Source organism: Adiantum capillus-veneris, chromosome 10 (genome assembly GCF_014529385.1).
Source record: "Adiantum capillus-veneris isolate H3 chromosome 10, ASM1452938v2, whole genome shotgun sequence".
NCBI lineage: Eukaryota > Viridiplantae > Streptophyta > Polypodiopsida > Polypodiales > Pteridaceae > Adiantum > Adiantum capillus-veneris.
This window is the reverse complement of record NC_140940.1, coordinates 1,285,323-1,312,472: the sequence shown is the minus strand read 5'-3', so window position 1 is coordinate 1,312,472 and position 27,150 is coordinate 1,285,323. Positions and strand designations below refer to the sequence as shown.

General features: G+C 50.5%; 1 protein-coding gene across 3 annotated transcripts in view; it reads left to right on the top strand.

The window, feature by feature from the left end:
- The window catches only part of LOC147448360 (Transducin/WD40 repeat-like superfamily protein), a 162,824-nt gene that overhangs the window by 70,480 nt on the left and 65,194 nt on the right, over nt 1-27,150 (top strand). For all 3 annotated transcript variants that reach the window (XM_086521001.1, XM_086521000.1, XM_086521002.1), the window contains exons 3-4: nt 26,055-26,158; nt 27,012-27,081. In XM_086521001.1, coding sequence (XP_086377127.1) covers nt 26,055-26,158; nt 27,012-27,081 — 174 coding nt within the window. The remainder of the gene's footprint in view (nt 1-26,054; nt 26,159-27,011; nt 27,082-27,150) is intronic.

The window sequence follows — 27,150 nt, the reverse complement described above, 5'->3', positions numbered from 1 at the left end:
CCATGTAGCCATCTTCAGTGTAGTCCCATAGGTCTTGCACCGTCATGCAATGCGTCGCTCTGAAATCACCACCCGTCCATCTCTGTAAAAGGCTATCTTTCCCTTCTCCCTTGCCGCTGTAATCTCTAGCATTACCTCTCTCATATGTGCGAGCTGTGAGAGAGTCAGGTCATCTCCGAGGAAAATACCTGTCTTTTTGAGAGTAGGCCTCTTCCTCAAGAATTCCTTCTTCTCTTCCAACGAGTGGAAGCGTAGTATGAGAGCTCTCCCCTTTGAAGACTCTCCCGCGCCATCACTTTTCTTACCTACCCTCCATGCCTTTGTGTGCAATGGTTTCTCCATCCCCATCATGGATGTAAGGCTTGTGACCTCTTTCTCCACATAATGCATGTCCTTAAGCCCGGTCACTCTCACATGCAGTGCTTGCATCCGCCTTCTTTGTTCCTCTTCGAGGGTCATGTTGATAAGCGTCGGTGTACAAGGAGTTTCTTGACCTTTCCCTTTCTTGGCGACCTCAATCCATTTTTCGGCCTCGTCCGCCTTTTTCTGTGTCCTTGTTATCATCTCCGCCCATGAAGATGTCTTTGCCACACTCAGTTTCTCTTCCTCTGTGATCATCCTTACTTGTTCCTTGATTTCCTTGATTTCATCTATTACCGAGGGCTGAAATTCGCCTTCCTCTAGGCCACTGCTTACTCTATCAGCAAGCTCCTGTTTAAGGGCAGAGACTTCATTTTTGAGTGTCCGTATCTCGGCATTTGGGTTATTCTGTTTGAGGGCTGAGACTTCTTCTTTGAGTGTCTGAATTTCTGCGTAAAGGCTCTCTTTCTCCTTCTTCCACTGTGCGCCTTCATTGAAGACCATCTGAAGGAGGTTGGCCTTCTCCTTCCACCATCCTTCCATCTCTGTTTTCCACTCCTTCATTTCCCTCTCCATCTCCGCCATCCACTTGTTCGTGAGCATGAAGGTTGCCTTTGCTCGTGACTTGCAAGCAGGTGAGACATTGATGGCTTCCGTGTCCTGTGCAGGGTCTTGTGCAGGGGAGATTGCTTCCATGTTTTGTCGTTCAAGAGATGTATCGGGCTCACTTGCCATTTCGAACTTAGAATTTTTGCTGAATCCTGAGTGAATGATGTTGCCGCCTACGCGTGTGATGATGCCGCCCGTGCGCTCTTGCCGCCGTCTACCCGTATGATTTCTTTGTCTGCATTGTTGTCGCCTCCGTATCTGACCGCCAGCTTCTGCTCCCTCTGTGTTTCTGCAACCTTGGAGCTGTGATTAAGCTGCCAGTCAGAAGGCGGTTAGAAGCCTGATCGTCTACGTATGAAGCTTCTGTTAGATCGCCCAATGCCGCACGCAGCCGTGGAGAACAATGCGCGCCTAGTGAGAAGAATGTGTGTATGTGAGAGAGAGAGAGAGAGAGAGAGAGAGAGAGAGAGAGAGAGAGAGAGAGAGAGAGAGAGAGAGAGAGAGAGAGAGAGAGAGAAAAGCAGCCCGGGGGGGGGGGGGGGGGGGGGGGCACAAGGGGTGGGGGGGGGGGGGGGGGGAGAGAGAAATGAAATGAAATGAAATGTTATATTAACGTCTTCAAAAGGCCAAAATGACCTATGAGACCAATCAGTTACAAAATAGTGAATCTAATACCATGTCTGGGTACAAAAGAACTAGAAGTGGAACAAAATACTACTACTACTACTACAATCTAAAACTACGTGGGTGTAGCAGCTGATACAATAGGTACCCGGTAAACTGGATGTAACAGTGTGAGAAACAAAGATGGAAGAAATGGTGAGGATCCATCCTCATCTGCACTCTGGATGTCGAGAGAGTATGGCTCGAATCTTCTGTTGTAGTCTCCGTCGATGCTGTGTAGCTCCTCTCCTCAGTCGCGGTCGTCTGTATCTCTGTAGCTCCAATGCTCGGTCGATGAGAGTGCCAGTAGTGGTCGATAGAAGCAGCCGGGGGGGGCAGGAGCGATGGGCGATAGAGTGAGGTGTGGGGGGGGGGGGCGAAAGTTTGAAAAAATTTTAAAAGGGGGGGGGGGGAGTGGGCGATAGACTATAGACAATAAGTAAAAACTTAAAAGGCTGAAAATTAACCCGCGATAGACAAAAAAAGGGGGGGGGGGGGCGGGGGCGGACATCACGAGAGAGAGAGAGAGAAGGGGTGAGGGAGCGGGAGTGCAGGGCAGGGGGGGGCGATAGACAAAGCGGGGAGCAGCGCGATGGAGAGAGAGAGAGAGAGAAGGGGTGAGGGAGCGGGAGTGCAGGGCAGGGGGGGGCGATAGACAAAGCGGGGGGCAGCGCGATGGGGAGAGAGAGAGAGAGAGAGAGAGAGAGAGAGAGAGAGAGAGAGAGAGAGAGAGAGAGAGAGAGAGAGAGAGAGAGAGAGAGAGATATGAAATGTTATATTAACGTCTTCAAAAGGCCAAAGTGACCTATGAGACCAGAAAGTTACAATGTGGTGGATCTGATACAAAGTCAGAGTAACAAGATGACAAAATGACAGAATGACCAAATAAAATACTATGGAGTCCTAAAATGCTAGGTGTGAACGAAGCAGCTAGCTGGGATAGCTAGATCACAAGAGATCCAGCATCGGTCGTTGACGGATCTCATTAGTCTCCTCCATGGTCAGTAGTCTGATCGGGCGTTGTGCATGTCGAACCAAAGTGATCCGAATCCTCTGATGCAGCCTCCGTCGATGCTGTGTAGTCCTCCGCAGTCGTGGGCGTCTAGATCTCCCAGCTCAGTTGCTCGTTCGATCAGTGTGCCTCTGGTGTGAGGCGACGAGCTCTGCTGTGGTAGTAACTCCTCCGGGTGTCCAGTGGCAGCTCTAAAGAAGTCTGTGATCTGTCTCTGAGACTGGCTAGCCTCTCCTCTCATCAGGCTCTCTCCGTGTCTGCGCAGCTCGAGCAAAAACAAACCCATGCATCTCTGATCCTCGTACTACATGCCTCTGGGGAATGGTCCAAAGCCCTCTCTGAACAAGCAATGGAAGTGGCCTCGTATCTCGTAGTAGACGGGGCAGTGGCATGTGTAGTGCAACTCTGTCTCAGGCTCGATGTCACACAGGGCGCATGTCCTGGCCTCTGCTGGTACTCCGCCGTCTCTCCCAGTCTTGATCCGCAGCTGGTGTGAAGATGTGCGTATCCCATGAGACAAGTGGGTGTCCATGTATCTGGGCCTTGTCACAAAACCATCCTCCGTAAGGTGGAGAAGATGCTCTCTGTAGAAAGCCATCTTCGTGCCCAGCTCTTATGCTGGATGTATCCATGTCCTCCTGTGTCTGGCTAAGTCAAGTCCTGGCGGATGAGCCTGGTGATCTCGGACTGTGTAAGAGTCAGAGAGAGTGCATCTAGTGAGTACTGGAAGGGAGGCAATCTGTCTATGCTGAACCCAAGCGCCTGAAACCATGATGTCATCTCCCCATACCAGCATGCTGTATCTCCTGCATGGCTAACTGTCGAGAGGACTCAAGTACAAGGCGGGCATATCTGTCGCTGGGAAGTTCCCACATGCGGTGTATGAAGGAGACAGATCTAGTGAGCTCCTCAACCACTAGTGGGGGGGCAGCTAGCTCTGCTCGGACAATAGCACGTGGTACTGAGGCCTTGGTTCTAATGAGCCGCGAGATCATAGAGACCAGAGGCTCCTCCATGTCCTCCCATCCGTCACTGCGGCCTGTCCTCCTGTGATGATCCAATGAAGGTCCCCAAATCTCAGCTCCATAAAGCAATGCAGAAGCCACCAAAGTGTCAAAGAGCCAGAGCTTCGTCCGAGGCTCCTCAAACTGAACCTGTGAACACATCCTTTCCAATCTACCCAATGCTGCATGGGCTCTGGCCAATCTAGTCTTTGCTGCCCTCAATGAAAATGCTGGCCCACTAAAAACCACTCCAAGGTAAGTGTAAGCATTTGTATACTCCACTGTCTCCTCTCCGTATGTGAATGCGGGTGCTGACCTCCTGATCCACTATGGGGTGGTATTAAATACCATGATCTTGGTTTTACCAAGGTTGACGGACAAACCACTTTCCTGAGCAAACCTATGCAGAGCATCCAAGTGACGTTGCATCCATAGTTACCGGGGAACGCCCCCTAGCCCCCGTTCTGGCGTTCCGGGGGGGCAGTTTCCTTCCCGAACGTTCCGAAACGTCCCGAAACGTTTGACGTTCCGGGTGGCCAGTGCAAACCGGAACGGCCGTTCCGGAACGTTCCGAACCCCCCCAGAACGTTCCGGAATGCCCCTGGAACGGCCAACGGCTACAAACAAATTTGGCAAAAATTGAAGTAAATGTTTGGGCTTCTTTTTGAAGTGTGCAAGGCCTCAAGGACTCATAAAATGCACCCCCCTCCCCCTTTCTCTCCACAAGCTAATCCTCAAGGCTCAAGCTCTCTCCCTCTCACACTCTCAAGATCTCTCCCTCTCAAGACTCACTCTCTCAAGGCTCAAGGCTTTAAGCCTTCAAGCTCTCTTGCTCTCCCTCCCACTCTCTCAAATCTCTCCCTCTCCCTCTCACTCTCTCGAGTCTCTCCCTCTCTCTCTCTCTCTCTCTCTCTCTCACATCATCTAGTCATAGCAAGATTGAATGGTCTTCAAAACGAGTTTTTTGTGAGTATTAGAGTCAAAGCACTCTAATACTCCTTGTATTTAAACACAAGGAGCTAAAAAATGCACTATTTGGGTGTTTTTTATACCTCCCGTTCCGCGCCGTTCCCGTTCCGAACCCCTAGCCGTTCCCCCGTTCCGCAGGGATCCCGTCGCCGTTCCCGTTCCGCGTTCCGGGTAACTATGGTTGCATCCCCTCCGGAGAATCGGAGATCAACACAATATCATCAGCATATAACAATAGTGGAATCCATGTCCCTGCCAGCTGTGCACCTCTATCACCATCTCTCTCAATGTAGTCAGAAACCTCATCCACATACATACCAAATAGAGTAGGAGAGAGCGAGCAGCCTTGCTTCACCCCAATAGTGGAGTGAACCGGTGTGGATGGACCCTCTGAGGTGCGTCCATGCCCCACTACCGACGTGTATAATGCCATGACCCCCCAAATGAGCTCTGTGGGTACTCTCATCTGTTGTAATCTGCGCATCAATCTAGCTCTGGGCACTGTGTCAAATGCTTTGCGGAAATCCATAAATCTACAATAGATCCATCTCCCACACGATCTGCCCTCCTCAATGATGGCTCTGAGTGTCAAGATATGGTTAAGAGTAGAAAAACCCCTCTTGAACCCTGCCTGCCCGGCTGTGCGTATCCCCTCCCTCTCTGCCCATCTACTCAGCTACTCCTCACGAATAGATGTGTACAACCGTGCCAATGTGTGTCCAATCATGATAGTGCGATAATTCCCAGGCTCCATAGGGTCTCCCGACTTGAAGATAGGTACAATAGTAGATAGGCTCCAAGTATCAGGCAAGCCCTCGCAGATGGCACGGTTAAACATAACTGCTAGAAGCTCTACTAGTAGATCTTTGGCATGCATGAAATGCTCAGGCACTAAGCCATCATGATCATATGCTCTCCCAATCCTCATCCTCTCAATGGCCTTCCTCACCATCTCAGCCGTGAAAAAAGCACATGTGTGTGGGCATGGATCGGGAGGGTCGGGATGGGGGGGGCTGCTCAGGAACTGTGTTCAGAGATGATGCGTACTGGCCCCACGCCTCTGTAGAAGTGATGGCGGGGGGGTGCTCATGAAAGAGCCGCCATGCCTCACGTGAGTCCTGACTCAAGAATAGCTGGTATAGATCCTGCTCTAGGCGAGCCAAAAATGCCCTCTTCCGCCGCACTAGGCATCGGAAGTCAATCTGTGACTGTCTGTGAATGATGTCCCCCAAAAGCACGTCCCTTTGAAGTCTAGCTCTAGTGTCCCGGCATTCCTCATCATACCAACTGTTCTAGGGCATGCTCCCTGAACGGCATCTCTGCTTAGGCTGGGTATGTGGGTATGCCTCTGTTGCTGCAACTTGTAGTGTCTGTGTGAGCATAGTAGTAAGCTCCTCCAGAGGTCGCCCTGGCTCCTCTGTGCACAGGCGTCTGTAGATCCCATCTATGTATACAGAGCCCGTCTCCCGCGTGAAAGTGTAGCGAGTAGGGGTTGCTGCCTGAGCCTGTGTGCTACACTAAACTAAAAAGAGATGGCCAATGACACGAGCATGATCCACTGCCACACCAACAGGTCTGGGTCCAACCGTGAGATCCTGGATACTAGAGACGAGGCTCGGCTGTGCCATGACATAATCCACTGTGCGGGCTCCATGGCTGTGTGGAAAGCATGTAAAACCCCCCGCAGTGGGATATCTCTGTCGGCCATTCAAGATGGCCAATCCATGTGCAGTCCCCATGTCTATCAAGTGTCGTCCATACTCAGTGTGTTCTCCATCTTGTGATACTCTGGATAGGCCCTCTCTGCAACATCCAGCTCTCTTAGCATCTCCTCTGAAGTATCATAAAATACTGTCTGATGATGGGCAGTCCTAGCATTGAAATCCCCTAGAATGATGATGTCACCATCTCTAGAGAACTCCCATATGTCATCCTCCAAAATAGAAAAGGGGGACTGTCCTCTGGGTGGTGCATAAACTGACGTACTCGGGGGAAAGTCGCAAATAGCAATGTAAAGATATCTGTTTTGTCTCTGCTCTCAATCTCACCCAATGTACCTAGCTTGCTCATCCCTGCGGGCTATATGTATCAATGGCTGCAACCCCTCCCTGAATAACACTGCCACTCCTCCTGAGCCCCGCCCTCTATGCTCTGATCGTGTCTCCTCTCTACAGGCTCTCTCCCATCTATATCCACTAATGTGAGGCATAGACTGCCTAGGGGCTTGATGTGGCTCAGACTAGAAGACGATGTCTCTTCCCGTAAAACTATCCTCAAAAGCACCCACATCAAGTCGCATAGATCCATTACAATTCTAAATGGCTCTACAATCACCACCCGGCCATCTCTGTAGAAGGCCGTCTTTCCCTTCCCCCTTGCCGCTTGAATCTCTGGCATTACCTCTCTTATATGCGCCAGCTGTGTGAGAGTGTCACGTGACACATCCAACCCTATGTGTCCGTGGACAAGCTACAACATGACCAGGGTTCAGTTCAGTCAAGTCAGTCTAGAATAGGAAGTGATCTGGTACTTCTGTGAGTCTGTTCGCAGACCTTGCATGTCCAGAGACTTAGAGCAGATGCATATCCTCTGGTTGCACACAGCATGATCATCAGCATTACTATTAGATCCATCAGGAGCAGTTTCCAGTGCATTGAACCTAGTTTCCCTATTTTTTGACATTTTTCACTTATTATTTTTAAGTGACTTTTGTTGGAAAGTAGGTAGGGCAAATTTACTAAGTTTCTATAAGTAGAAACCTAGCACTAGCACTTTCTGGCAAAAGAGGCAGCATGAGCACTCGCTCAACAGGCAACTTCTTAGCAAAACCCCAGATGCCCTAGCGTTTTTTGCTTCACAGCAGAAAGCTAGCGTTTTTGGACCAGATCAGCCAGCTTTTTACTCTTGCAGATCCCTGGCGACAATAGACCAAGCAGACTCCCCAGCGTTAGCAGATTTCCACCGCAAGGACAGAGATCAGCCCTAGCGTTTTTGCATCTGCAAGGCACTTCAACGTTTTTGCAGATCTTCGCGACGGAATCCCCACAAGCATCAACATTTTCAGTTTTCAACAGTTAGCACCCGTAGTAGACCCCCCAAACCTCGCAGATCTCACCTTCCCGCAGCAGTTCCTCGCCGCACGGTCATATTCCGCAAGGTTTACAGATTCGGCCCGGAAAACGCAGATTTCAGCATCTGCGTTTTCAGCGCGTCGTCGTCGCATCGTCGCCATCGACATCCTCATCGACATAGAGTCAGAATTCAGAAGGTAAAGATTTGCAGATTTCAGCGATTAGAGATTCTAGATTTCAGCCCGTCTCGTCGTCGTCCTCATCGTCGTCGTCCTCATCGTCGGCAAGTCCGCAATCATAAGTAGACCGCTCTTGCCATAGAGAGTGGGGCCTTCGGAGGAGGGTTTGACAACTTTTTGGTGTCGTATTCTCTTCTCTCTCTATCTCTCAGTCTCAGCACCTTCATTCATAGTGTTCGCCACTTTGTTTGTGATCACTTGCTCTCTCTCATTAAAGCACGGAAGGCTCTCCCTTCCCTAAGAAAAAGGAACCTTGAGCACAGTTCGGAGCACTCATCTTGAGCAAAGTTCAACATTCACTTCTGCTGCACCTTACATTGGTATCAGAGCTTTGGCAGTGTTCTGTATCACTCAAGGAAAGAACCAAAAGAACCACATAATTTCTTTTTTTTGCTTGTTGCGGTCGCACGTAACCCGAGACCTCTTGGGCGTGTCGATTCCTAATCGTGTTTTTGAAGAGTGACAGGAAACCCAAGAAAGAAGGGCTTGTCCAGCCTCCCCTTGTGCCTCTTTTCACACATTGAGAGCGGACCGTGCACTTAGCTGCCGGCCAATCGACGTGAGGTGGGAAAAGCAACCTTGGTGTGAGCGCAAGGCCGCCAAGGGGTGCGCACGCGGAAAAGAGCAAAACTCAAGTGAAGAGAAGATCCTTCTCTAACATAGATTGCAAGCGAAAGAAGAACCTCAAGAACCAAGACCCCCAAGAACCCAAGTCCTCGTGAACTTAAGAACCCAAGACCACAAGAACCCACAATAACCCAAGACTTCAGTGGATGGTCATCACTTGAAGCGGAATGGACACTTCGCTTGGAGGTGATGAGTATGAGAGAGGCGAAGAAGAATTTTCCCCACTAGGAGGTTTTTCCGACCCTCCCCCTTCCCCATGTACTACAAGGATTGCCCTAACTCCTATGGAGGCTTTCGACAAGAGGATGATGGACAAGGAGTTTGCAGAAAGAAGGGCAGCCATAGATCGTGACTACGAAGAAAGAGTGGGAGCCATAGAGCGTAAGTACGACTTGGAAGCCAAAGAAAGGCAAGCAGAATTTGATCGCGAGAACAAAGCAAGACAAGCAATGAACAACTGACACATGAAAGAGTTCTTGCGACTCTTTTCTATTGTGTAGGTGCAGTTTGCAGAGAATCAGGAAAAGGAGACTCTTTCAGTCTCTTCTTTTCCAAAGCATGACACACAAGAATTACATGATTGGTATAATGATTTGAATGATAATGACAAGTATGATGAATTGCATGATAATGATGAGTATGATGATTTGCATGATCAAGATGTGATTTCTCACAAACATGATTATTTGTATGATCAAGACGTGATTGTTTACAAGGATGATGGTTTAGTTGATGCTTTTTCTAGCGAAGCTAACCTCGTTGCAGATTCTATCGATCACAAAGAATCGATCTTGGCTCTCGAGTCGAGGTCCAAAGAATCCCCACAGGAAGATTCAATCAGTCAGGAAGAACCGATCTTGGCTCTCAGGTCGAGGTCCGAAGAACCCTCTCAGGAAGTACTATGTATTCGCATGATTAGTCAGCACGCAGTGTTCGAGTGTTTCATTCGTGATCGTTTCCTGTATTTTTGTCTGCGTCTTTATGTGATCCCTTTTCCTAGGCATGACATATTGTACGTTGAGCACGTTTCACTCATGAATGAGCAAGGATGTATGCGGATTATTCATGTAAAGCTGAAAAGTATGCATTCAAGGAAGTCACATTCCATGTCTCTTCCTTGGCACGACACAGTTGTAGAAAGAGCACATGAAAGTTTGAGCATCAAGCATGGACATTTCCGTTGTGAATTGCCACAGTTGATTGATTTAGATCAGAAAGACACTATTCGATCTCATTGTTTGCGTGTGTGTGGTGAACGGTTTGGCACTCCGTCTATTTGTTCATCTACATTGCATGCACAGTCTTTGAGGAAGACGAGATTTTTTCCAGTCACTTTACATGGAATGGGTATGTTCATGTTTTTGTGTTGAAAGTGGTTTCAGGAATTTTCAGCCTCGGAGATTCTTGAAGAAGGTAGCCGCATGACTATAGATGAAGTTGAAACATCGAAGGAGCCACAGAAGACTTTGTATCGCTTTTGGCGCGGCCCAAAGAAGCAAGCGTTGCAGACTTTTATGAAATTCAAGTACTGCACGGCCCACACATCAGAGTGGGCTGGCAAAAAGTCTTTTCCAGGATTCCGGATGCTATTGGCGATCTCTCTCGAAGCCATACAGTTCGGTACCAGTACCTCACTTTGAAAAGGAGGGGATGTCACATGACACATCCAACCCTATGTGTCTATGGACAAGCTGCAGCATGACCAGGGTTCAGTTCAGTCAAATCAGTCTAGAATAGGAAGTGATCTGGGACTTTTGTGAGTCTGTTCGTAGACCGTGCATGTCCAGAGACTTAAGAGTACATGCATATCCTCTGGTTGCACACAGCATGATCATCAACATTACCATCAGAATTTATCAATAGCAGTTTCCAGTGCATCGAACCTATTTTCCCTATTTTTTGACATTTTTCACTTATTATTTTTAAGTGACTTTTGTTGGTAAGTAGGTAGGGCAAATTTACTAAGTTTATATAAGTAGAAACCTAGCGCTAGCACTTTCTCACAGAAGAGGCAGCAGGAGCACTCACTCAACAGGCAACTTCTCAGCAGAACCCCAGATGCCCTAGCGTTTTTGCTTCACAGCGGAAAGCTAGCGTTTTTGGACCAGATGAGCGAGCGTTTTTGCTCTTGCAGATCCTTGGCGACAGCAAACCAAGTAGACTCCCCAGCGTTTGCAGATTTCCACCGCAAGGACAAAGATTAGCCCTAACGTTTTTGCATCTGCAAGGCACTTCAGCGTTTTTGCAGATCTTCGCGACGGAATCCCCACAAGCATCAGCGTTTTCAGTTTTCAACAGTCAGCACCCACAGTAGACCCCCCAAACCTCGCAGACCTCACCTTCCCGCAGCAGTTCCTCGCCGCATGGTCAGATTCCGCAAGGTTTACAGATTCAGCCCGGAAACGCAGATTTCAGCATCTACGTTTTCAGCGCATCGTTGTTGCATCGTCGCTATCGACATCGTCATCGACATAGAGTCAAAATTCAGAAGGTAAAGATTTGCAGATTTCAGCGATTAGAGATTCTAGATTTCAACCCGTCCCGTCGTCATCCTCATCGTCGGCAAGTCCAAGCATTGTAGAGATTTGTGCAATCATAAGTAGACCGCTCTCGCCATAGAAAGTGGGGCCTTCGGAGGAGGGTTTGACAACTTTCTGGTGTCATATTCTCTTCTCACTCTATCTCTCAGTCTCAGCACCTTCATTCATAGTGTTTGCCACTTTGTTTGTGATCACTTGCACTCTCTCATTAAAGCACGAAAGGCTCTCCCTTCCCTCGTTACAATGTGGTGGATCTGATACAGAGTCAGAGTAACAAGACGAGAGGGTGCATCTAGTGAGTACTGGAAGGGAGGCAATCTGTCTATGCTGAACCCATGTGTCTGAAACCATGATGTCATCTCCCCATACCACCATGCTGTATCTCCTTGCATGGCTAACTGTCGAGAGGACTCAAGTGCAAGGCGGGCATATCTGTCTTTGGGAAGTTCCCACATGCGGTGTATGAAGGAGACTGATCTGGTGAGCGCCTCAACCACTAGTGGGGGGTCTGCTAGCTCTGCTCGGACAATAGCACGTGGTACTGAAGCCTTGGCTCTAATGAGCTGCGAGATCATAGAGACCAAAGGCTTCTCCATGTCCCCCCATCCATCACTGCGGCCTGTCCTCCCGTGATGATTTAATGAACGTCCCCAAATCTCAGCTCCATAAAGCAATGCAGAAGCCACCAGAGTGTCAAAGAGCCAGAGCTTCGTCCGAGGCTCCTCAAACTGAACCTGTGAACACATCCTTTCCAATCTACCCAATGCTGCATGGGCTCTGGTCAGTCTAGTCTCTGCTGCCCTCCTCAATGAAAATGCTGGCCCACTAAAAACCACTCTGAGGTAAGTGTACGCATCTATATACTCCACTGTCTTCTGGCCGTATGTGAATGCTGGCGCTGACCTCCTGATCCACTGTGGGGTGGTATTAAATACCATGACCTTGGTTTTACCGAGGTTGACGGACAAACCACTTTCTTGAGCAAACCTATTCAAAGCATCCAAGTGACGTTGCATCCCCTTCGGAGAGTCGGAGATCAACACAATATCATCAGCATATAACAATAATGGAATCCATGTCCCTACCAGCTGTGCACCTCTATCACCATCTCTCTCAATGTAGTCAGAAACCTCAACCACATACATACCAAATAGAGTAGAAGAGAGCGGGCAGCCCTGCTTCAACCCAGTAGTGGAGTGAATCGGTGTGGATAGACCCTCTGAGGTGCAGACCTGCCCCACTACTGACCTGTATAATGCCATGACCCCCCAAATGAGCTCTGTGGGTACTCCCATCTGCTGTAATCTACGCATCAATCTAGCTCTGGGCACTGTGTCAAATACTTTGCGGAAATCCACAAAGCTACAATAGATCTGTCTCCCACGGGATCTACCCTCCTCAATGATGGCTCTGAGTGTCAAGATATGGTCAAGAGTAGAAAAACCCCTCCTGAACCCTGCCTGCCCGGTTGCGTGTATCCCCTCCCTCTCTGCCCATCTACTCAGTTGCAGCTCAAGAATAGATGCGTACAACCGTGCCAATGTTTGTCCAATCATGATAGTGCGATAATTCCCAGGCTCCAGATTCGTAAGAGGGCAACCCCTTATTGAATACGAAAGTGTGACCTGTTCCGGCTGTATTCGAACGTTAGTTACGTCTGAATTGTAGCGCTCCAGCAGCCAGGGGGTGTGTGCACGTCTCTCTTGGAGGCGAAGGGTGCGATCATTGGGGACAGGGTGACCGCATGTTAGCCTGGTGCCACTTTGCGAGAAGGGGTGCGAGCACACACATGAAGGGGTATAATCTGGTGAAGAGGCACGCAAAAAGACCACCCGTAGGGAGTTTCTGGACCTTCACTGGGAACACCACACACATCTGTGTATTTGTTGTTTTTTTTTTCCCGAGAAAAAGATCCTTCTATTAGTTAATGAAAACTGCCCATAGGGCTACATCCACCTCTGCAGGAGAGGGCTACAACAAGCATGATGGGGAGACTCTCCCAATGAAAAAACAGCATATATACAATGGGGCTAAATCAAGAGATGGGAGGAGGGAAGAGCCACACACGTGGACAGTAGTGCCATCTGAGCACCCCCTGGACCGTGGTGTAGAAAGGCCCAGGGCGCCAGAGTGGAAGAAAAGCCTCGCGGCGCTCCCGCATGCGGTCGGAGCTGCCCTGTAGTCCCTCAAGCTGTCCTCTGAGAGTATGGATCAGCTCTAGCCAAAAGTCACGAACAGTCTCTGCTGGTGGCACAAGGTGAGCCTTAAAGATACGGAAACAGCGGGCCCGCCAGATGAACCAGAGAGCTAGGCTGCTGATGAGCTCCCAACACTCCTCTCTCTCACTGCACCACTCCTGTGGAGTAAGATCTGTAGCAGGCTGTAGTGTAGGTCGCCCCCCCTGTATCACTATCATCCTGCTGGTGGAAGATAGCTCAAACTGAAGTGTCGGGCCCGTGAGGGTGGACCAAGCCGCTGCCCCCCAAGTGTACTGTCGAGCCGTGGAGAGGGCAGGCATCAGCCTAAGAACTCGTAGCCACACTTGCTGGGCCGAGGGACAGTCCCAAAGACTGTGACGCTGACTCTCCACCAACTGGTCACAAGCTGTACATGCTGCCGAGAGGCCGCTATGCACAAGCCAGCTCCCAACTGCTGTGGTTCTGTGTGCAACCAACCACTGGAACAAAGTGACGCGCCTCGGCTGTCTGGAGTCCCACAGCCTCTGCCAAAAAGCTGCCAAGAACTCGACTGTGAGGCCCTCCTCTTGCCAATGACGTGCTGCAGCGGGGCGGGCCTCTCTCTGTGCTGCAAGTATATGACGTCCAAGTCGAGCAGTGTACTGAAAGAAAGGGACTCCTGGGCGGTCTGCAGAAGAGAAGGGGTCCCTCCATAGCCACTCACCAGGATCCCACTGTACTCGTGCCAGTGGACAGCACTCCCAAGCCCATAGCCTCCAGTGTCGTGTCTCTAGAGCTGCTGGGTCAGGGTCTATGACGCAAGTCCTCCCACAGATGCCCACAACTCGGATCCTCTGGAAACAACACTCTGCTACCTGCGGGGCCTCTACTGCAACTCGCTGTAATCGTCCCCCGCCCTGAAGCTCGAAGAACAGGGCTGGAACAGTCTCTGAACAGGCCCTGACTGAAATGAGAACCTCCAGTCGTGTGAAGGCTCCCATCCATCGGGGTGCTACTGGCTCGAGAGGCGTGAACCACTCAGCTGGAACTGACTATGAGATGTCCTGACACATGCTCTGAACCCCTCTCATGCCCTGTAGCTGGACAGTCTGCACCTCCTCTGACAAACCTGTGAACTCTAGCCAGTCACCTAGAGAGCGCGCTGGACCTGCTGCCATGGGACCCCAAGAAACATGAGGCCTACTCCCAACCAAGTGGCCTCTCGGAGTGCTAACCATGGGGTTCCAGACGAGGGGCTGTCGTAGGCGCTCCTCCGTGCATGTCGGCCGTCTCTGCTCTAGGCCACGCCGTAAGAGCTCCCAAGAACGAAGCAAACTCACAGCGAATCGGTCCTCCAGTCTCCTGCTCAAACCCACTCGGCGCAACTCTGTAAAGATCCATCTGGTCGAAGGTTGCCAGGGGCCTCCTGACTGAGGCACCCTGGCACGAAGCCTCTGCAGCAAGAACTCCTTCCAGGGCTCCTCGCCTGGAAGAAGTCCTCTGATGACGAACTTCCCAAGAAGGGCTCTGCTCTGCTATGCTGGATCAATGATCCCTAGCCCTCCCCGAGAACAAGGAAGTGTGATGACCGACCAAGCCACCTTGGCTCGGGCAATCTGAGTGTCGCGACCTGACCAAAGGAAGTTCCTGATCAGCCTCTCTACCTGGCTGATACAAGAACTTGAGAAGATCCAACAAGAAGTGATGTACCACATAGTTGCCAACAACACCTGGTTGGCAACTACTACTCTACCAGTCAGCGAAAGTCGTGCTGAGCTCCAATGTAACAGCTTTCTCCTGATGGACAGGAGAAGAGGAGCAATCTGCTGCTCGGGGGACAAATCCAAACCAACCTGACAATCCAAGTATCGAACTGCAGTTCCTGGAGGAATCCACCTGAAGCCCTCTCCTGGCATCCACTCTGGCACAGGAGCATTGCCAACCGAGAAAGCCACTGTCTTTCTCCAGTTGATCAGTGCGCCCGATGCACAGCAGAAGGTCTCCAAAGCCTGCCCACACCTGTGTAAATTGGCCTCGTGGCCCTCTAAGTACAAGGCTGAGTCGTCGGCAGACTCAGCGTCCAGAAGCTCATCTCCCCGTATAGGGAGTGCTAAGCCCCTCAAACCAACGTGCTGTGACACCAAAAATCTGCTCATCGCCTCCGCATAGAATAGAAAGAGAAAGTGGGCAAGAGTACAGCCCTGTCTGACCGATCGTGTGAGCATGAAGCGCTCACCTCTACCTCCTGCCAAAAGCACCTGACTGTGAGCCTGTCTGTACAAAGCTGACACCCCTCTGATCCAAGCATCTGAAAATCCCATCCTGCGAAGCGTGCCCTCTAGAAAGTCCCAGTCAACTCTGTCGTATGCCTTCTCAAAATCGAGAAGAAGAATCACAAGGTCCTCCCCACGGAGACATGCCAGGGCAGAAGCCTCCCAGAAAGTGAAGATGTTGTCAAGGATACTGCGTTCCTTGACAAAACCTGTCTGAGTCCCATGTATAAGGCTCTCCAAAAGTGGTTGAATCCTCAAACTCAGAGCCTTGGCAAGAATTTTGTAGGCTGAGTTGAGGATGGTGATGGGGCGCCACTGTCGAATCTCATCCAAGGAGCCACCCTCCTTTGGAATGAGGTAAATCAGGCCCTCACTCATGCTATCCGGCATCACTCCTGTGTGCAGAATGTACTGAAAGGCACTACAAAGATCAGGGCCAAGCAAGTCCCAGTACTCCAAGAAGAAGCTGGGAGTCAGCCCATCCTCACAGCTACCACGAGGGAGGGCCCTAAGAGCCGTGTGCAGCTCCTCAAGCTGAAGAGGTACCTCTAGCCTCTGGCGCATCTCCTCAGTCATAAGACAAGGCATCTGCGCCCAAACCTGCTCCCTGCATGCATCCTGTCTCTCTGACTGGGGTTCAGCCGACAGTAGCTCACGGTAAAAGTCAGTAGCAACTGCACGCATATCCTCAGGCTCACAAACAACTGTCCCATCGGGTCTCCTCAGCTGATTGACCTTGGCATGCGAGTGCCGAGGTCCCACTGTCTCAAAAAAAGCACCTGTCACTCTGTCACCCACCTGGGTCCACTGAGATGCCTGTCGGTGAAAGGCAAACTCATGGCGCCTCTCCTCTGTGCAAGCAAGCTCCTGTCGAGCCTGCTGTAACTGCTCCTCCAACCATGGACTGTCTGGATGCTGCTCCTGCATCCTCTGTAGTGAAGCTATGCCTCGTCTGAGACGTTGCTCCTCCTCTCTCGCTGCAGCCCGTCGAGCCAAAGACTCCTGGAGAAAAAAGTGGCTAAGCTGAGCTAGGCCTAAGGCCACTCTGTCTGCCGGTAGAGCCTGGCTGTCCATGCCCTCTGTCCAGAGAGCCTCTACCCGCTCTCTGAGTGCTGAGTCCAACAAGACCCGCTCTGGGATGCGAAGCATCGTGCTCCCACTCCTCTGCCTGTCTGCCACTGTGAGGATCACTGGTGCATGGTCCGAGAAGGATGTCCCTGCCAGGATGCCCACTGATCCCCCCAAGTCACTGAAGTGGTCACTAGTGTAGAAGTGATCTATCCGCGATAGATTCACTCCTCCCACTCTGCGGTCCGATCTAGAGAAGGCAAGACTCTCTGGAGGCCTCACAAAGCCAGAATGCTGCCATGTATCCGAGACCCTCAAAGTCATACACAACCTCTCCCAAGCTGCTAACTCGACTCCATGCACAGTAGCATGGCTGCCTCCGATCCTGTCAGAGGGGTCCTCCAACATGTTGAAGTCCCCTCCTACACACCAATGGTCAACCTGTGGCAAAGACTCAACAATCTGTGACCAAAACTCTGCACGAGCACTCGCCACATTGGGCGCATAGATGTTCAGGAAGCCCACAAGGCCACCCTGAACCTGCACAGTAATCCACTGAGCCCTGCCTGGCACAATAATCCCTTTGCCCACAATGGCCTGCTGCAATGAGTCCGCAATAGTCATACATACCCCACCCTGGATGCCTCCAAGTCCAAAAGCAGCTGACCAAAAGGTATCATAACGTCCACGCAAAATCTGACCACATCGCCGAATGCGGCTCTCGGACAAATGGTGCTCCTGAAGCATAAGGAGATCAATCTCTCCTGCCACAAGGCAACGCTGAAGCTCTTGACGCAATCGGCCCCGCTGTCGCTGAAACTGGGGCCCACCTAATCCCTGCACATTCCACGAGACGATCCTCATGGGGAGCGAGAGAGAACAGATGCTGCCGCAGCAGCAAGACAGGCTATCTTCGAGGCAGGCTAGGATGGGGAGTAATCCGCATCCGAGCGTCCTCTAGATAGACGCGCCTGTAGTGAGTGCCTGACCCAAGCCGAAGCAGAGCGAGCCGTGCGTAAAGCAACCTCCTTTGTCCAGGAGTCCTCATGTATGTATACATAGCAAGGTAAACACTGCGTATCAGCAAAAAAGTACACCACAATGTGCCTACATCCTGCTGAGTCTGGGGATGTCACCGCAAACTTGGCCAGTGGCCACAAAGTCTGCAGCAAATCTGTAACTCCAAGTTCTCCCATGTGGTGAGAGAACTCGAGAACCTGAGTATGCAACTATCCCACCACTGAGTCTAGGGACCACTCTGTCTCGGTCCTACCACAGAGGGGAAAGGAGAAACCAACTGCTGAGTCCAAGGCCTCTGTCCCCCTAGCGGCGAGGAACAGAGCGTGGACCCTGAAGCAGGCTGCCTCGTGGTCTGTTGCGGAATCGCCGAGAAAGCGAGTGAATCCGTAATCGAAGTAATCCCAGCGGCGTCGGAGGTCAATGCTCGTCAGACCACGAGGGATAGCTGCAAGAGAAGATGTCTGAATTTGCAGAGGGGGCCGCAAGAAGGGCTGACCCTCTCTCGCTAGGCGACTCGTGGCAAAAGCGCTGCCAAGAGATCTCCTAGCCGCCGGCGAGGGACCAGTCTCCTGAGTCGACTGAGGTACTGAAGCAGGAGGAGAGGGAGAAGGAGCTGGGGGGGCGGAGGAGAAGAGAAGCGGGGTGGGGCGACAGAGACAGGGGGGCGAGGTGGGGAGTGGGCGGGAGCAGAGAACGGGGGAGGGGTGAGGAGGAGAGGGGAAATCTGAAGGTGGGGGGGTTGGCGAGGGTGAAGCGGAAGTGGAGGCTGGCGTCGGGGGCTCCTCCTGCTCAAGAGGACCAAAGCGGTTCCCTGTGGGAACCCACTGCTGCTGAGTAGGCACCTGAGGGCCACTCTGAGTGCCAGGCTGTCGCTGTGGCCCCTGGCGTCGACGGCCACGGGCCTGCTGCCACCCCTCCTCCGCTGGAGCCCTAGGCTCGGAGGGTGGCTCAGAATCTGTGCGCTGTGCCGCTGGCTGTGGCTGCGGCCCAGCCTTGGCAGGCTGGGGCTGAGGCTGAGGTGCAGGTCGTGGCCTCCTCCGTGGACAGGCCTTCGCTAGGTGGCCCATCTGTCTGCAAATGAAGCACTGGTTCGGGAGACCCGAGTACTCCAGTGTCTAAACCAACCCCCACTCACCTGAGGCAGAAGGATGACCTTCGGGAGCGTGTGGGTATCTCTGACCAAAACTCGAACTGAAGGGATGCCGGCCGCCTTGGCAGCTACTGATGCTGCCGTACGAGGTGTCTCCAGAACAGTCCCGATGGCGGAGCCAATCCTGGAGAGAAGTGGAAGGTACTCCCTCCGTAAACCCGGAAAGCAGACTGAGATGGGGATGTCTGTCAAAACCATGTCGCCACTGTCGAAAGTGGGCGCGTGATGCTCGAATAGCCAGTGGACTCATGGCTATGACCTTGGAGGCCATCTCGGAAGTCTCGAACTCGATCTGGTAGTACCCCCGTCCCAGGATCTGGACATCCAAAATCTTGCCCACCTCTGCAAGAAGGCGGGCCTGGAGAAGGTCTCGCAGCTCTCCTCTGCTAGGACGGGTGCCGAGAACCTTGCAGATGACAGAAGTCGCCTGCAAACGCTCTACCTCTTCGGCAAGGCTCGCTTGCTCTGTCGGCGAAAGACCAAGTCGATAACCCCAATAGTGCTTACAAAAATTTCTGAAATTTCTCTTCCCATGCGCAATTGACAAATCACCTTCTCATAGATTCGAGAAACCGCAAGCATAAACTCACTTGGTACTTGGAGTTCTTCCATCCTTCTCCACAAATTGTTACGTGGAATCATATCAAAGGCTTTCTTAAAGTCCACAAAACAACAATACAATCGCTTGCCTTTCGACCGACTTTCCTCCATGAGAACACGAAGAGTGACAAGATGATCAATGGTGTTATGGCATCGACGAAAACCCGCTTGTCCCTTTGCACGCTTGTCATTCTCTTCAGCCCAATCACTCAATTTCATCTCCATTATGCACCCAAACAACTTTTCCATAAGAGACCCAATCATTATAGTCCGGTAGTTGCTTACATTCTTTACATCCCCTCCTTTATGCAAAGGCTTAACCCAATTAGTACTCCAATCATAAGGCATACCATGTTGAAGTGCAAGGTTGAACATATCACACATCCACTCATGGGTAAAATCTCCCGTCCATTTGATCATCTCCGGCTTGATACCTTGAAGATCTCCCGCTTTGCGAGTGGCCAACTTTTCAAGCCCACCGCATACATCCTCAATAGTAAAAAATGACAGCATACATGGGAGTGAACCATAAAATGGCATTTTTTCAGTATTTGCTTGCTCATATAATTGCCTACAATGTGTGTACATATCCACTAGACTCAAGTTACCAAAATTCTCAACCCGCTTGCCTCTCAAGTTTCTCCAAAATCTTCCACATGCATGTGCCTTTTCTTGGACTTGAAAGTCTTGTTCCTTTACTTCCCATCTTCTTCTCTTCTTTTGAATCAATGCCTTGTATGTATGCAAATGACTTTGATAGTTGTCTTTGTCCATAGTTGCATCAAGCTTTATCAAGGACTTTCGAGCATCTTGACATTCTTTATCAAACCACCTTTTGGGTGATCTATCTTTGTTGATACCATGGAGATGCTTTATGGCAAAGCATTCTTCCGCACAAGAACAAATAGCTTTCTTGAAAGCTTCCCATTTAGTTTCCAATGGTGCATCACATTGAAGCTTTGTCATCCATAATTTTTGCTCAACCATTTCAATGTACATTGGTGCCCGTTTGAAATCCATACATAGTGATAACTTCTCTTTCCTTTGGCTGAGAGAGAGAGAGAGAGAGAGAAATGAAATGAAATGAAATGTTATATTAACGTCTTCAAAAGGCCATAATGACCTATGAGACCCGAAAGTTACTAAGTGGTGGATCTGATACAAAGTCAGAGTAACAAAATAACCTAACAACAGTACAAAACAAAGATATATACTATGGGGTCCTAAGTTGATCGATGTGAGCCAAGCAAAAAACTAAGCAAAAAATGGGCGGCTTGTTGGGATAGTTGAATCACAAGAGATCTAGCATCGGTCGTTGGCGAATCTCATCAATTTCCTCCATGGTTAGTAGTCTAACCGGGCGTCGTGCATGCCTGGCCAGCGTGCTCCAAATTTTTTGTCGTAGCCTCCGTCGATGCTGTGTAGTTCTTCGCAGTCGCGGGCGCTTGGATTTCCCCAGTTCAATCGCTCGGTCAATCAGTGTGCCTCTGGTGTGAGATGAGGGGGAGCTCTGCTGTGGAAGTGGCTCTTGCAGCTGTCCCGTGTCTGCTCTGAAGAAGTCTGTGATCCGTCTTTGAGACTGTCTAGCCTCGCAATTCGTCAGGCTATCTCTGTGTCTGCGCAGCTCGAGTAAGAACAAACCCAGACATCTCTGATCTTCGTATCCCATGACTCTTGAGAGTGGTCCAAAACCTTCTCTGAACAAGCAATGGAAGCAGCCTCGTATCTCGTAGTAGACGGGGCAGCGACATGTATAGTGTAGCTCTGTCTCAGGTTCCATGTTACACAAGGGGCATGTCCTGTCCTCTGCTGGTACTCCGCTGTATCTCCCAGTCTCAATCCGCAACTGGTGAGAAGATGTGCGTAACTGGCCAATAGCACATCGTATCCCATGAGACAAGTGGGTATCCATGTATCTGGGTCTCGCCGCAAAACCATCTTCCGTAAGCTGGAGAAGGTGGTCTCTGTAGAAAGCCATCTTCGTGCCCAATTCCTGTGTTGGTTGTATCCATGTCCTCCTGGTGTCTAGTTGGGTCAGGTCTTGGCGTATGAGCTTGGTGATCTCTGACTATGTAAGAGTGTGAGATGGTGCATCCAATGAGTAATGGAATGGTGGCAGCCGGTCTATGCTGAACCCATGTGCCTGAAACCATGATGTCATCTCCCCATACCAGCATGTTGTATCTCCTTGTATGGCTAACTGTCGAGAGGATTCAAGTGCTATGCGAGCATATCTGTCTCTAGGAAGTTCCCATGTGCGGTTTATGAAGGAGACCGATCTGGTGAGCGCCTCCACCACAAGTGGGGGGGCCGCTAGCTTTGCTCGGATAATGGCCCGTGGTACTGATGCCTTGGCTCTAATGAGCCGCGAGATCATATAGACGAGAGGTTTCTCCATGTTCCCCCATCCGTCCGAGCGACCTGGCCTCCCGTGGTGATCCAGTGAAGGTCCCCATATCTCGGTTCCATAGAGCAATGCTGAAGCCACCAAGGTGTCAAAGAGCCAGAGCTTCGTCCGGGGCTCCTGAAACTGAACCTGCGAACACATCCTCTCCAATCTACCCAATGCTGCGTGAGTAAGTTTGGTCTCTGCTGCTCTTCTGAGTGAGAATGTAGGTCCGCTAAAAACCACTCCAAGGTAAGTGTAAGCGTCTGTGTACTCCACAGTCTCCTGGCCGTATGTGAATGTAGGTGCTGACCTCCTGATCCACTGTGGGGTGGTATTAAACACCATAACCTTGGTTTTACCCAGGTTGACAGACAAACCACTTTCGTGGGCAAACGTATGCAAAGCATCCAATCGACGTTGCATTTCCTCTGGGGATTCGGAGATCAACACTATGTCATCAGCATATAACAAAAGTGGAATCCATGTCCCTGCCAACTGAGCACCTTTATCCCCATCGTTGTCAATGTAGTCAGAAAACTCATCCACATACATACCGAAAAGAGTGGGAGAGAGCAGGCAGCTTTGCTTCACCCCAATAGTGGAGTGAACCGGTGTAGAAAATCCCTCCCGGGTGCGTACATGCCCTACTACTGATCTGTACAATGCCATGATCCCCCAAATGAGTTCTGTGGGTACTCCCATTTCTTGTAATCTGCGCATCAGTCTAGCTTTGGATACCGTGTCGAAAGCTTTGCGGAAGTCCACAAAGCTACAATAGATCCGTCTCCCATGAGATCTGCCTTCCTCGATGATGGCCCTGAGTGTTAGGATATGGTCAAGAGTAGAGAAGCCTCTCCTGAATCCTACCTGCCAGTTGCACGTATTCCTTCCCTCTCTGCCCATCTACTCAGCTGATGCTCAAGAATGGATGCATACAACCGTGCCAGTGTGTGCCCAATCATAATAGTGCGATAATTCCTAGGCTCCATGGGGTCTCCTGATTTGAAGATAGGTACGATAGATAGGCTCCAGGTGTCCGATAGGCCCTCACACATGGCACGGTTAAACATAACTGCTAGAAGCTCTGCTAGTAGGTCTTTGGCATGCATGAAATGCTCAGCTACTAGGCCCTCATGATCATATGCTCTCCCAGTCTTCATCCTGTCAATAGCTTTCTTCACCATCTCAGCGGTGAAAAAGACATATGTGTGTGGGCATGGGTCGGGGGGGTTGGAGAGGGGCGGCTGTCCAGGTACTGTGTACAAAGATGATGCGTACTGACCCCATGTCTTTGTGGAGGAAATAGCAGGGGGGGGGATTGCTCATGAAAGAGCCGCCACGCCTCACGCGAGTCCTGACTCAAGAATAGATGATATAGATCCTGCTCGAGTCGAGCCAAAAAAGCCCTCTTCTTCCGCCACACTAGGCGGCGGAAGTCCATCTGTGACTGTCTGTGAGTGACGTCCCCCAACAGCACCTCCCTCTGAAGTCTGGCTCTAGTCTGGCGGCACTCCTCATTGTACCAGCTGTTCTAAGGCATGCTCCCAAATCGGCGGCTCTGCTCAGGCTGGGTGTGTGGGTATGCTTCTGCTGCTGCCTCATGTAATGTCTGTGTCAGTATAGTAGTTAGCTCCTCCAGAGGTCGCCCCGGGTCCTCAGTGAATAGGCGTCTGTAGATTTTGTCCATGTATACAGAGTCCGTCTCCCTTGTGAATGTGTTGCGAGTAGGGGCTGCTACACGTGGCTTGTGTGCTACACTGAACTGGAAGGAGATGGTCATTGACACCAGAGCATGATCCACTGCCACCCCGACCGGTCTGGGCCCAACTGTGAGATCCTGGATACTAGAGATGAGATTCGGTTGTGCCATGACATAGTCCACCGTGCTGGCTCCATGTCTGTGTGGGAAGCATGTAAAACCTCCCGCTGCAGGAAATCTCTGTAAGCCGTTCAAGATGGCCAATCCATGTGCAGTGCCCATGTCTATCAGGTGTCGCCCGTACTCAGTATATTCCATATCGTGTGATAGTCTGGAAAGGCCCGTCTCTGCCACATCTATCTCTCTTAGCATCTCCTCTGAAGTATCATAAAACACTGCCTGGTGATGGGCAGTCCTAGCATTGAAGTCCCCGAGGATGATAATGTCACCGTCCCTAGAGAACTCCCATATGTCATCATCCAAAATAAAGAAAGGGGACTGTCCTCTGGGTGGTGCATAAACTGATATACTCGGGGGAAAGTAACAAATAGCTAGATAGAGGTATCTGCTTGTCTCTGCTTTCAGTCTCACCCACATGTACCTAGCCTGCTCGTCCCTACGGGCTATATGTATCAGTGGCTGCAGATCCTCTCTAAATAACACTGCCACTCCTCCCGAACCCTGCCCTCTGTGCTCTGAGCGTGTCTCCTGTCTGTAGGCTGTCTCCCACCTGTATCCACTGATGTGAGGCATGGATTGCCCAGGGGCCTGGTGTGTCTCAGAGTAGAAGATGATGTCTCTTCCAGTAAAGCTATCCTCAAAAGCACCCACATCAAGACGCACAGATCCATTGCAGTTCCAGGCAGCTACTTTGAGTGTGGTCCCATAAGTCTCGCACCGTCATGTGGTGCGTCGCTCAAGTATTACCACTTTTCCGTCTCGGTAAAAAGCGATCTTGCCTTTTCCCCTTGCCGCTCTAATCTCCGGCATTACTTCCTACATATGAGCGATCTGCGAGAGGGTGAGATCGTCCCCGAGAAAGATGCCAGTCTCTTTAAGAGTTGGTCTTTTCTTCAAGAATGACTTCTTTGCTTCCATGGAAGGAAAACGGAGGATGAGTGCTCTTTCTTTTGAGGTTTCTCCACTGCCTCCATTTTTCTTTATGTTGCCCACTCTCCATGCCCTTGTGTGTTGGCTCATGAATCCCCATCAAGGCTGTGAGTTCTTTTACTTCTTCGTCCACATTGCCTTTGTCTTTAAGGTCGCAAATTCTCACATGTAAAGCGTGCACCCTTCTCCTCTGCTCCTCCACTAGTTTCTGGTTAATGATGTTGGGTGTGGACGTGGGCGTTATCTCCTTGTCTTTTCCTTTCTTGGCCACCTTGATCCATTTCTCGGCTTCGTCCGCCTTCTGTTGGGTTTTGGTAAGAACATCCACCCAAGAAGTCGTCATTTCTTTGTGTTGTTCTTCTCCCTCTTTGATGGCCCGTACTTGTTCCTTGATCGTGTTGATTTCTTCGATTACTGAGGGTTGCAGTTCGCCCTCTTCCAGTGTGTTTCTTGATCGGGCTGCGGCGAGTTCTTTCTTGAGTGACGCGATCTCTTCCTCTTGGGTCGTCACTCGGTCTTCCAGCGTGCTTATCTTACTCTCTTGGATCAGCACACGTCCTTCGAGCATGTTTATTGTGCCCCAGAGATTGCGGTTCATCTTGGTAATGGTCTCCGTCATTTCCTCTTTGCATTTTTGAATGGCATCCTCTAGGGGGTCGGCTTTATCGTTCGTGTTCCTCATGCTTGGTCGCCGTCTGCAAGGGGGTTAGATGTACGTGTGCACCCACCCTAGCAGCGGGCGCGGCAGTTGGGCGTGTGGGGGAGTCGTCCGCAAGGTAGTCGCTAGATGCACGTGTGCACCCACACTAGCGGTGGTCTCGGCGAGTGGTGGAGCACGAGGTGGTACGGCCCGGGGGAGATAGCAATAGTTACAAATTGGAGAGAGAGAGAGAGGGGGGGGGGGAGTATGGTAGATAGAGTGGGGGCGGGAAAAAAATAATAAATAAATAAATAAAAATAAAAATTTTACTCCCTACGCGTAGAGGATGGACATCCTACGCGTGAAAAAAAAAAGGGGGGGGGGTAGGGGGGGGGAGGGGGGGGGGGGGGGGTGGGACAATCTACGCGTAGGAGAGGGGGGGGGAGACATATTACGCGTAGAGGTTGGGGGGCTAGGGCAGCGTGCAGCGGGCGCGGGGGGGAGCGGGTGCACAGCAGGGTGCCACGGGGGTGCAGCGCGTGAGCAGGGGGGCAGGGCAGCGGGTGCGCGGGTGCAGGGCAGGGCGGGACGCGAGGGTGCAGTGGAGGGCAGCGGGCGCGCGGGTGCAGGGCAGGGCGGGCGCGAGGGTGCAGCGCAGGCACCGGGCAGAGAGAGAGAGAGAGAGAGAGAGAGAGAGAGAGAGAGAGAGAGAGAGAGAGAGAGAGATGAAATGAAATGTTATATTAACGTCTTCAAAAGGCCAAAATGACCTATGAGACCAATCTGTTACAAAATGGTGAATCTAATACCATGTCTGGGTACAAATGTGGACAGATGTGGACGTTGTCAGCAGAGTTTTGTGCTCTAAGGTCTCTCACATTGGTGGCGACAGCTTTGCGCATGGCAACTCTATGCCGACACACATCTAATGCAAACAGGTATGTTTCTGATACAAGCCAGAAAATACGTGAACCATTGTGAATGAAGCGTAAGGGCCCACAAAATATGGTTACCACCGTGAATGAATTGTATTTTCTGGACTTGTGAATTCGTCATATTATGCAAGTAAAGGTTTTTTTGCATGTATCTTTCGACATTGGGTGATGCATGATCAACTGATGCAGCCATTTGTATGCTTCTTTGACACAGTCGAGGATGTAGATTCCATCAAACAAGGCATTAATAAGAACTCTGAAATGCATAGTAGGATATAGTGTTAAATCCTGTCTTTTGTAGATCATATCCTGTCCCTAACTCACCTATAAATATGTCTTTGTTCTTGTTTGAATATGTTTTGTTAGAAAAAGGCAGTGACAATAGCTATGTAACATTTCTGTTTAACGAACACGTTGGGGACGATTCCATTTTACATTTCTGCTGACCTTTTCCAGTTGCAGCAGCATCCAAGCATAACCTTCACAGACAGTTTCATGGCATGTGGTTTTACAAAATTAAGCTTTCTGTGCTAGTCTTGCTTAATATTAGAAGTCCAATTGATATTCTTTGTTTCTCTCAATCTTCTGATTCCTATGTTACCTCAAAGCTATCTGAACTGCTTACTCTGGATTGCATAAGGCTTTTAGACAGGTATTTAAAAATTTCGTGGTTCCTACTGCTGTTAGACTATGAACCACCCTGTCAGATTAAGGTAGCTACCATTGTGATCCTGGTCGCTACCAAGTTCATAGTGGTAGCTAGTTTAGATTGAATTTTCTCAGAGCCATGACCGTGCCAATCCTGGATTTTTAGGTTTGATCCCTGATCTTTAAATTTTTATTGTTGTTAGTACAGTGCCCTGGCAGCATTTTATACAAGGGGGCTTGCTGAATTGTTCCCCAAAGTGAAAGCACCTTCTCTGGAGGTACGTAAAAAAGAAGGTACCTGATTACTCTTTCAGTGTTTGTTATGTCTAATGTTCATCTCTTCATGC